The sequence below is a fragment of the Pyxicephalus adspersus genome, chromosome 4 (assembly GCF_032062135.1).
Source record: "Pyxicephalus adspersus chromosome 4, UCB_Pads_2.0, whole genome shotgun sequence".
NCBI lineage: Eukaryota > Metazoa > Chordata > Amphibia > Anura > Pyxicephalidae > Pyxicephalus > Pyxicephalus adspersus.
The window spans coordinates 82,287,205-82,299,267 of NC_092861.1; the positions used below are offsets into that span (position 1 = coordinate 82,287,205).

A 12,063-nucleotide genomic window follows, 5' to 3' on the forward strand; every position below is an offset into this window, starting at 1 on the left:
CCTGTGCCATTCTCCATTATTACATATAATTTATATTATGGACTTGTTTGCCTTGATTTCTTTGTATGTGTGGATTTACTTGCGTTATTGCCAACATCTGGTGTAATTTTCATGTCAATACCCCCATTATTAAAATATTTACTGAAAATTTTTTTAGTGTTTAATACTTTTTTCCCCACACTATATGTATGTTCTTTAGTTATATTTTGTATAAGTTAGCACATAAATATACTAGAAAATATTTTGTTTTAATGCAAATAACCAATATGTATTTTTTTTAGGATTTTAGAACATAGTTCAATGCAAATAGGGTCCTGGTGAGCAATCCCAAGAAGATAGAGCTAAACAATGAGCTGATATCTAACAAAAGTTAGAAAAAAATGTATACTCTGCATGGTAGTTTAACTAAAAAAAACAACAAAAAACAAGGGACAAATAATAACAAGTCTTATAAAATTTATTACACATTTAATATTAGCACATACAACAATAAATCTGAACAATATTATAAAGACAATGTACAAAATGCAAAAAATACATTAAATATTCATAATAATTTTATTAAAAAGCCTCTAGCTTTCGTCAAGGAATCCTTTCAGCTCTGAAGATTTTTGTCATTTGTAAACGTACCTTGAAATAAAAAAAAAAAGGCAAGTTTAATTTGTGTTTGAAAAAAATACCATACATATGAATGTTGTATAATAGGTTATGGTGTGTGGCATTAAAATACAGCTTTTGCATCCTTTGCTACATTTATGTCACATGACCAAGGAGGAGACAAAAAGTCACCTACATATATTTTATCTGTAGTGATGAGCCTTCATACCTGTCATAGGTGCAGCAGTGCCATCCAATGAATGGAAAACATATGTAGATTTCTGTGGCTGATACATGGCAAAAAGGATTTTAAGAAAACAAGTTCTCTAGTGACACACAAAAGGTCGAGATCTTTAAAGATTCGGTGCCATTTCTTACTGGGTGAGTGTTAATAACAAAATGTTATCTGCATTACAGGCCCAGTGTTACAGAGTGGTGAGCATAGTGGTAGTATGCACAGCTGTTTAAAACATAGGTGGTAGCAATTAAAAAGGGGAGAAGTATAGCAGAAGGATAAGGTAGTGTAAGTGGCTGAATTTCCCAAAAATAGGGCCTAGGGCTCCATTCATAAAACAGTGAATCAGACATTCCCTTAACCCCCTAGCGGTAATCCCAAGTGTGACTCGGGGTGGATTTTACATGCTAAAAGTGGTAATCCCAAATCACAAGTCAAAAACAAAAACCCCACTTACCTCATTCCGTTGTCATCCCCCGACGTCCTGCTGGTCCCTGCAGCTCCTCCGGACACATCTTCTCTCTTTGGTGCATGAGTCAGTGCAGGCAGGAGGATCGCCGGAAATTAATAATAAATAAATAATTTTGTATTGGATTCAATACAAAATAGCTGTATTGAGTCCAATACAAAGAAATCATGATATAATATACATATTATACATACTACTGTACAGCTATATTACATGTTTAACTATTTTTTTAACTATTTTTTAAGATTTTTGTGTTTTTTTTATTTGAGGTTTATTATTAAATATTGGACATATTTCGGTGAGTTATACCTAAGAATTAAAGGACTACAATGTAAAATAAATTTTCATTAAAAAATGTAACGTATTTTGCATGGAAATACAGACAGAATTAGAATGCTGGGGGGGAGGGGGGGGGGTTAAACATTTCCTCATGGGAATCTTGCAGGTCCATGTGTTTTAATGTAATTTATTCCCACTATGGAATGTTTGAGAGATTGTCAGATCCCTCGTTTTATAAACCAAGCTCTTAGTGTTCCCAAACTGCATCTTTGCCAAGAAAGTTGCTGCTGCTGTCTCCCCTTTGTTTCTGGGCAGAAGATGTGGGTCCCCCACATATCTGGTGTTTCAAGTTAGTAAGCATCCATCAGCAATTGCGCAACTTGTAGCAAGTGTAACTTGTGATTATGACCAGTGCCCGATTGCAGTAAATTATCCAGCTCCCATTCCCACCCAGACCTAACACAGGTTCCATTCACCATCACAGTTAAAAGTAATCCACAGTATCTTGTCATCCCAATGTTTTCCCTATTCTCAAAGTCCAGGCAGGCAGACTTATTTTCAGTGCAGGTAGAGATCTATCTGTCTGCTTGTCAGGACTTTTTATTTGTGTATACTGCGCCACATATGAACAGTGTAAAGGATTTGCAAGATTCCATACTGAGATGAAAAAGCTCCTAAGCATATGTCATCCCCACATGGAAAACAAAGATGGGTAAAGTCTTTCAAGTTGGAAGAAGACAGGCCGAAAATGTCAGCAGCACCAAAGGGGTGACAATTGACTTTGCAGCATTGAAGGAGGGGAGACTTCAGCTGGTAAGTATGCCCTAATCTGCAATTATGATGAATATTTTGCACATGTGGCAAACCCAAACTGGAAGAGCATGCAATGGAGTTTACTTATGCTGTAAGTGCTGCAGCACATACCTTTAGTGCAAGACCAGAGTTGTACTTTACAAAAAACATAAATACATTTACACTTACTGCCTTTTCTTCTGGTGATAGGGCTCCTTCCACTGCCACGATTTGGTACTGCTCATGCTTCAAACCTGGTAAATATCTTTTGAGGGGTTTCATAGCAGCAGAATCTATGTTATGCGTCGTCAGTCTCTGCAAGATTTTCGGTGGATGTTCAGGATCAAATATTAGAAGACAGTAGGATTTGTTCTTTCTCTCCTCAATTCCCACTATTGTGCGGCTGTGACCTGTATTTTTCGAAAAAAAGAAAATGGAAAATTCAAGTAGTATGGCACAACAGAACAGGTCACGCTCAGCACAGCGGTTTTTTTTTATTTAGACATTTGGCCTTTTTAAAAAGGCAAAAAAGAAAACGAAAGTGCTGAAGAGTATATGTATCTATTCTGGAAGGGTAACTTTAAGAATACAAAATCACAATACTGTAGAAAGAGCTGCGCATGTGCAGTTTTAGCTTTGGTTGTCAGGATACCCAGCATTCCCAGATTCCTCTGCGCATGCTGGTAATAAATTAATGCGTTATGTCATCCCAGCCCAGCAAATCAAAATGAGTGAAAATGGCAAGTGAAGAAAGAAGAAGATGGAGTAGCAGAGACAGATGAGTAAAGTAGGTTATAGTTCTGCTTAAAAGAACAGAAATATGGAAGCTAGCATTGCTGGTGTAAACTTTGGAATGGCCTGACTTGTCCTAGAGTTATTACATACCTAAATGAAGTTACAGAAGTTGAAACTAGATAAAAATGATACTACGAGACACCATTTTTGCTGTGTTACCTCCACTTTTTATTCCAGGTATGAGGTGTCTAATTATCACTGTGCCGTCCAACATGAAGCTCCCCCCCACCCCACTTCCTCTGCAGTGTCCAAACAACAGTAATATACAAGTATAGGGTTTTAGGTACGAAAAAAAAAATTCTAATTTTGCTCATTGAAAGGCAGGGAAAAGAGTTGAACAGTACCGTGGTGCTGTAGATAAATTGCAGGTTTGGTGGTGCACACGACTTTGCCTACAGAATGACAAGCATCAGATGAATAGTAATTTAGAACCCATTCAAACAAGAGAGGGTGTGTGCCTGAGGAGCTGCTTGGCCTGTGAAAATCAAGAATCCGACACCTATACAAATACAAAATACATTATTTACATTTTGTAGAGGACAAATCACATCACTGAAAAAGAAAAGTTTCGGTGTACATTGTTCTTACATGCCTATGCTCTATGCATAGAAAGGCTTCTGTATATACATGTGTTTTGCTGCTACCATGCATTTGTGAAGTCTTTTTTTATGCTCTTGGATGCAACGCGAATATGATGTTGTGGAGCAACATTAACATATCTGCTTTTTCGATTATTGGATTAACATGTTTATATAAGCAGCACATACAACTGCATTTGGAATATTTTTTTCCTAGTCAAGTACTCCATATTACATCAAGGAACAATTAGGTATTGGATTTCACATTCTAACCTAATGTGAGGTTTGAAGTAACATAAGAAGAATTAAAGCTGCTGTCCAGGCCCAACTTTATTGTTGGAAACTTCAACTTAATCCCCCTAGCGGTAATCCCCAGTGTGACTCGGGGTGGCTTTTACATGCAAAGAGCTGTAATCCCGAGTCACACAATTTATGATTATAATATAATACATACATATAATTATCATACCCGGGAGTTAATACTAAAAATAACAGGTCCACAATATAAACAAAAATTTCTATGCAAAAAATTAGGATCACTTTTTGCATCAAAAAACTGACAGAATTAGAATGCTAGGGGGGTTAATATATCATCAGAGAAATGCTGCCTGATAACTGTTGTAGAAGCCAGATTTCCTGTTGAGGCCAGTCAAACAAGCTGTGAGCTGGGTGACTTCTCAAAATCCCACTGTAGGGTGCCCTGAAAACTTTTCTACACTGAGCCACTGAAAGCAAAGTATCAGGGTGCCAGAAAATGACATCACCCAAACTTCAGGAAGGTATTCTATAAAAAAAAAAAAAAAAAAAAAAAAAAAAAAAAAAAAATGCACAAGCGTAAAAAGAACGGAGATGGTCTTTAAGGAAATATTGCTTCTAAAAGAGCAAAACGCAGGCGTATGACTTTAATGTAGAAAACTTACTTTATGTGCAGGGATGTCAGGAGGCAATAAATTTCACATGCTCCAATCCAAGCCTGTGTACCCTGTAATTTTCCATTGAAGTGAGAGGCTCCTTGTGGATCAAATCCTTCCTTCCATGCATTCTCTATTAAAGACTGAATCTTGGGAATACAGGGGATATACCTACAATCTGAAATAAATACACATGCTATTTAAAAACAATTATGATAAAAACTTTCTATTTAATAAGTTGTTGTCTGTGTCAATTGTAATGATTACCCAGATAAATAAATATTGACATTTCAAATTTTTCCCCACTCTATTCAAAACGTTTTTGACTTGACATATACTTTATTAACATAGATCTGTACCAAGATTTAAACTCATCCAGCTTTATGTAAAACTACATTTTTTTGGATGACGTAACATTCTTGCAGGAAACTTTGAAGTGATCTACAATTAATTTCAAGAGTGCTTGGAACCATCGAGCCTATTTTTAAGCAAACACAACTTCAGCTATAAAGTTATCAGTGTAACAAATGATAATAAAGCTAGTAACAATTGGTTCATCCCATAAACTGACCAATATTCAGCCCTGGAAGGGATATAGGGGGTCCACATATCAACATTTTTCATGAATAAGATCTTTTAAAAACAAATATATACTTTCTATAAAAGAGTAAAAAAAATGTTAAAAAAGGCATCTTCTATGTAAATACCTTCTAAACAGTTCCTATAGGAGTCATTCATCAATAAGGAAGACAGAAGCATTTGAAAATTTCGAAAACCACAGCCCCATCCTTCGTCCCCTGCACCATTACTGAAATGGTCCACTGGAGAGCAGAGCCAGACACGGTTGACCTCAGGAGCAGCACTGTTATAATATTGATGTAGAGCTTCCAGAACTCCTTTTTAAACAAAAGTAGAGAGATAATACCACAATATCAGTATCAGATAAATGACTGCTACTTCATATAAGACCCATAAAGGAATGCCCCCACGGGAAAATCAAACCCTGTCTAAATAATAGGGGTGTGTATTCTTACTTATTTCCTGATGACTATCTCACAGTGCAAAATACTCCTGAAAAATATGCAGGAGCTTTCATGAATAAAGACCAGTCACTACTGTTCTAAACTACTGTGTGGGGGAACTGGTTTTGTATCCTTCTGTAGTATTTGAAAATCCTAATTTAACTACATTAGTGTTGCACTGTCTTTAGATAATATTATCAAGGTTTTATAGACATCAAACAGCTCTTTACCTCAATCATGTATATATGTGAAAAAATCCTACAGCTACATCAGCCCACAGTAAAGAAATAGGCAAACCCAGATATGAAAAAAAAAACTTTCAACCTGATGTTTTTGTTTTCCCATCATCTACACCAGTAGCTATAGATTCCATTATCTGCGCTTTCTGTAGGTGAAATTCCATAGGATGTAAACGTCCCCTTGCCACGGCTCTTTGTAGATTCTGCACAGATTGTTGTCGATAGCCCCCAGAGTTGTGTAACCCAAACTGTTTCTGTTTAAAAAGATGTAGGTCAACACATTAGGAATCCCAAAAACACTTAAAAGATACATATGAACAGTTCTCCCTTATGATTTCTCCCTATAGTGTATTTTAACTGGTAACTTTAACTGCTATCATTCTTAAACATGCTGTTAAAAACAATGTGAAAACAAGCAAGGATGTATTACTGGCTATAAGATTTCTAGTGCCATCCAGCCACTTTTATTATTTTTGCACCTTTGACAGACAGCTTAGCTATGAGTTTGTACCACTTTCTCGCATACCACTAGCTGGCATCATCTCCCCACCCTAATGGTCCGATAATACCATCATGGTCTGATCTTTGAGAGCCATCAGCTTTCATTAAACTTTCCAATGTCAAAACACAGCACTGGGCACCCCAGTATTTGACAGCTGAAGGGCAGGCCATTTTTTCCAGGAAAGTATGAGGCTTGATCTCAATTTAAGCACTCAAGGTCTCCTGCAAATTTTAGAAACTAAGGTAGCTGTATAAGCATACAAGGATTGGTTTAAAGTAAGGCATCACAAAGTGCTTGAAGGCTTAGCGTGATTTTTAGGTTTTGTTGCTACCTTAAATTGTTTAAATTTAATGTGTTGTTTTTTTTAATATAAACTTTATTTATTCCTATCCAATATCATCACGACACTGTTAAGCAGACAAGCCCATCTTGGACTTGGAACTAGCGTTCAGAGCAATGTGTATATGCTATTTAAAATGATTAGCTTAACTTATAAAAGTTAGATTGCATGCTGCAAGAGAATAGTCTTTACTTACTACATTAAAATGCACTGCAAGAATAAAATGCAAAAAGACTCTGAGGAACACTTGGAGTTCACCAATTGTACTGGCTGGGAATGGCGCTGTCAATTTAAAGTTGAACTATAAATTCCACTTTAAAAACTTAGCATTGTGCAGGTGCTTAATGCAGAAAAGGACAGGCAATTTTCTTTTTGCAATAAGTATACTTACCTACCTGATCACCCTCCAGATGTCACAATTCTGCTGAGCTGCACAGCTACATAATTATGAGTTACATCATCCTGGCCCGGTCAATCAAGATAGCCAAAGATCAGATACAGAAGAGAAAAAAGGGAGAAGATGGCAGTGCTTTTGATGGATCAGGGTCAGGTGAGCATTAATATTGATATGTCTTCTTAAGTAGTTGTACATTTTTATGTACAGTTAAAACAGAAAAAATGTTACTACCTGCAATTTCATAAATTCCTTTGCCTCTTTCTCAGATTCTTCTGCTCTTTGTTTTTTGTCTTCTTCAGCTTGTAGCTGTCTGGCCAACAATAAATCATTGGAAGCTTTGTCAGCAGAAGCTGTAATACACAAATATTATTAGGCATCAAGAAAAAGAAGAATCCAGTACGTGACTATCTAATTTGTCATTGCATTAGTAGTGTTCCTGCTGTACAAAAATACAGCAATGGTGAGAGTTTAGTGAAAACAATAGCACATTGCTCTCAAAATCCTGAAAGTAACATTGCTAGGAAAATCCTCCATAAAAATCCCATTATACTGACTGTGTTGTAATGCAATGTATAGTTTAAGCAGAATCCAAGATTCTGTTGCATCTGTGACATGCTGGTAAAATTTGCAGCACGGTGGCTCAGGGGTTAGCACTCCAGCCTTTGCAGCGCTAGGTCCCAGGTTCGATCCCCAGCCAGGACATTATCTGCATGGAGTTTGCAGGTTCTCCCCGTGTCTGCGTGGGTTTCCTCCGGGTACTCCGGTTTCCTCCCACATCCCAAGTAGGTTCATTGGCTTACCCCCATAATTGACCTTAGACTGCATTAATGACATATGACAATGATAGGGACATTAGATTGTGAGCTCCTTTGAGGGACAGTTAGTGACACGACTATGGACTTTGTACAGCGCTGCGTAATATGATGGCGCTATATAAATACTGTATATTAATAATAAAGCTCCACAATGAATTATTTGCATCCACTGTGGCTGCTGTGATGTATGAAGTAGCTTTGTAATTTGGGATTATCACAAGACTCCTCATACCCATCAAATGTTTTCACTGAAAGTCTTGGTACTGTGAGATCAGATTTAGATAGAAATAGAAAACTCCCCAGGGCATGACTACTATTTACTCACAAAGTAATATTCAAAATTTCTGTTTGATGTCAAGTCCTGATCAGGAATCATTATTATTCCTAAGGAAGCCCTTCCTGGCCTCGAGATCCAAATCTTTAGACTTTAAAAGCTAATGAACATTGTTATTTTCAGTAGTAGAAACACATAGTAATCAGTTTATATGAAAGTGAAAATTTACCATTAGGATAGCAATGCAAAGAACACATTTTTTTAGGAATAAAACATTGTAAATAAATAGCAATCTATGTTAAAGTAAAGCAGCATTTCTAAGTTTGTTAAGATGGAACACCAAGGGCAGAAATGTATTGGTTACCAAGGGTCTTTTTTATTTGCCAATCTGCAAATTATGTATATCTGGCAATACCTCACAATTTAACAGGTTCATTACTCCCACATTTGTCTACATGCACCTTTGAGTATTTGTACTGATGGAATATTTTGAGTCAGGTTGTTATTTGCTTATTGTGATTAGCAAAATAGACAATACCACTGAAGTAAAAAAAATAAATAAATAAATAAAAACACACACACATGAAGTATGATAATTCCAAATCCCCCCGACATATATCTAACTGTTAACAGCACCGTTATTCGGCCCTCCCCTCAGGCACGTTGCCTTGGTGTCACCTTTGACTCGGCCCTCTCATTTACCCCCCATATTCAGAACATTTCCAGCTCCTGTCGCTTTCACCTACGCAACATCTCCAAAATCCGCCCCTACCTGTCCCCTGAGACCACCAAACTCCTTGTACACGCTCTTATCATCTCCCGTCTGGACTACTGTAACATCCTTCTCGCTGGTATTCCACTAACCCGACTCTCTGCTCTACAATCTATTATGAATGCTGCTGCCAGACTCACCCATCCTTCCCACCTCTTCTCTTCCGCTGCATCTCTTTGTACTTCTCTCCATTGGCTTCCATTTCACCTTAGAATCAAATTAAAGCTCCTGTGCTTTGCCTTCAAATCCCTACACAGTTATTGTCCCACTTACATTTCTGACTTGGTAAAAAAATACTCCCCCTGCCGCTCTCTCGGCTCCTCCAATGACATACTAATGACTTTCTCACTCATAACCTCATCACACGCACAGATACAAGACTAGAGCTGCCCCAATTCTCTGGAATGGTCTTCCTCATCCTATTCGGCTTGCTCCTAGTTTCTGTTCATTTAAAAGAGCGCTCAAAACCCATTTTTTCAAACTTGCCTACCCATCTTCTTCTGCCTTTTGAAACCATCACTACTTCCCACCACTACATATCTCCCATCCTATTGTGTGTGAAATTCCCCCACCTACTTGATTGTAAGCTCTTAGGGGCAGGGTCCTCTCCTCCTATATCCCTGTTTGTATTAGTCTGTAATTTGCAATCCCTATTTAATGTACAGCTCTGCGTAACATGTTATATATATATGCTATATAAATCCTGTTTATTAATAATAATAATAATAATAATAATAATAATGAAGCATACAGGGAACCCCACCTAACTGTGAAGTATTTTCATTTATTTATCCAGTATATTAACAATAAGGGGACCATTCCACCTTGCTGCCACAATCTGTCAGTAAGGTGGTCATTTTGGAACTCTTTTTTCCACAGGTGAGCTAATCCCACAAAAATCCAAGAAAGATTTATGTGAAAAAAGCTAACATAACATTATAAACTAACCTTCATCAGAAAGGTTTTCCTCCAAATGTAGATTTACATGTTCTTGCAGGATTTGGGAATTGCCACAAACAAGGAAACACATGGGACATTCAAGTTGTTGCCTGGAAGTTTCTAACAAAGCAAAAAGAACATTTTTGAACAAGCACATTCACTGTATATAGCGTTTTTTAAGCAATATTAGAGACAAAACATTTACACTTTAATAAAGTAAAAAATGACATAGTATACACAAAAATGTTTAGATTAGATGTACTTCAAAGGTGGGCCAAGAAAATTTAGCCTGAGAATAGAAAGGCTAAATGATGCTGCATGTCTTCTAGCAAGATTCTGTAATACTGTGATAGGCTGAAGGTAAGATATTGTCAGTGGGATGTTATTTTGTTATGCTTTTTGAAATAAGAAAAATAAAGCTGTCAGTGGGCTATTTGTTATGATTTTTGGAATGAGAATATTAGGCATCTCATTAAGTAGATATATTACCTTTGGTAGGAGTGTTGATCAGGTCTGCATGTTCAACTTTTACATGGAGTTCAAGTTCTTCAATTGATGTTTTTATTTTGCAGCAAAAGGGACATTCCATAGCAGTATCCCCATTACTGTCAATATGTTGTGCAGACACACTGGCTTGGCAATCACTTTTCTCATAAACTTCACTATTAGACTTAGTAGTGAACATTTCCGAACTCCGCACCGAAGACAGAGGTGAGCTAACAGACATAGAACTACAATTTATTGGGGAACGCCCAGAGGCTTCACTCTCTTCTAACTCAATACATTCTATCACAGTGCTGTGTTGTGTGCCATTGTTCTGTTTAGTGTTAAATGGCAATCTTAGTTTACAATTAGTCTGTTCTATTTCTTGATTCAAGTCAATTATTTTTTTTTGTGGATTCTCCACGTGGTTAGAGGTAGAAGTTGTTGCTTGAATTTTCCCTGATTCTTCTTCATCACTACTCCATGGTTCCAGTGTATCTGCATGAGCTGTATTTATATGATAGCTAAGCTCATCAAACGTGATTCCAGTTATGGCACAGAAAGGGCAGCAGCTGTCTCGTTCCATGTGTGCCAAAAGCAAATGGCTCTTCAGTTCATCTTCGGATGGCACTTCTTGTGTACATATGTCACAAATGAGCATGTTGCAGGTCACACACAAAAGTGATGATTAAGTCTACCTAATAAAAGAGCAAAATGATCAACACCAACAAGTTCATTCTTTACACATTCAGCTACAGTACAGTATCAAAGGCATATTGATAGCGGTCTCACCGCAGAGGATCTTTACCAAGTAATCACCTTGTTCGTAGCATTGTTATATCTTGATATACCAAGAGGAAAGTGCAAAAGGAAGAACATATAAAGTTTAGATTTCATCTCATTCCTAAATCATAAAAAGGTGAATGATATTCATGGATTCAAAGGGCTCCCCTGGTTAATTAGTATGAACTTTCCAGGAGCTGCTTAGGCCAGTACTAGCCAAGCTCAAGCTATTTATGGTAAAAGAATCTGAATAAAATCAAATCTTGGATTTTGTATGTTCTGGTTTGAGCAAGTTCCTCATGTACCCATTCCCTATGTGAGAACAAATCAGACTTTCAACTACCATTGCCGAGTTTTTCCAACTTTTCGGAGCTCACAAGCCACTAAAATCAAAATTGTAAATCCTGTGGACCAATATTATGAATTTTGCAAAAAGAATAATACATTTGTAAATAATGATCTTCCTAATGGTGCCTGACGATGATTGTTGAACTTCTGATTCATTGATCAGCTCACAGTTAAGTGAAGTATTACTATTGGTACTAATATCATTAGTTGTATTATCTTTGGTATTACTAAAGAAATGCAAAATATTTGTTTGTTTTTTCTCACACATTATGGGTTTATTTCATTCAACTCTACGACCATACAAGAAATGATTGTTATCAAAGTTAAACTATTTGATGCCATTAAATATAACAGTTAAGGTCATACTTACCTAAAAGAGCATCTGAGAAATAAACAAATAAAATAAAACAATTGGATGAGAATCAGTATTCCTGGAGCGGGGTGACTGTTGTAATGGTGGAAACAATACTGAAGCGTACGGCTTGGCAATGGT

At 36.9% G+C, this 12,063-nt stretch overlaps 1 protein-coding gene across 3 annotated transcripts in view; it reads right to left on the minus strand.

Annotated features, from left to right (window-relative positions):
- Positions 1 to 439: 439 nt before the first annotated feature.
- The window catches only part of ZUP1 (zinc finger containing ubiquitin peptidase 1), a 13,233-nt gene continuing 1,609 nt past the window's right edge, over positions 440 to 12,063 (minus strand). Inside the window, exons 2-10 of one of the 3 annotated variants that reach the window (XM_072408794.1) lie at positions 10,446 to 11,133; positions 9,966 to 10,076; positions 7,388 to 7,506; positions 6,003 to 6,171; positions 5,364 to 5,552; positions 4,666 to 4,834; positions 3,512 to 3,666; positions 2,562 to 2,782; positions 440 to 630 (exon numbers count right to left, since the gene is read on the minus strand). In XM_072408794.1, the coding sequence (XP_072264895.1) occupies positions 583 to 630; positions 2,562 to 2,782; positions 3,512 to 3,666; positions 4,666 to 4,834; positions 5,364 to 5,552; positions 6,003 to 6,171; positions 7,388 to 7,506; positions 9,966 to 10,076; positions 10,446 to 11,100 (1,836 nt within the window). In that variant the 5' untranslated portion in view covers positions 11,101 to 11,133 and the 3' untranslated portion in view covers positions 440 to 582. Of the gene's footprint in view, positions 631 to 2,561; positions 2,783 to 3,511; positions 3,667 to 4,665; positions 4,835 to 5,363; positions 5,553 to 6,002; positions 6,172 to 7,387; positions 7,507 to 9,965; positions 10,077 to 10,445; positions 11,138 to 12,063 lie in introns of all 3 variants that reach the window. The other 2 variants (XM_072408795.1, XM_072408793.1) reach the window with 2 other exon arrangements.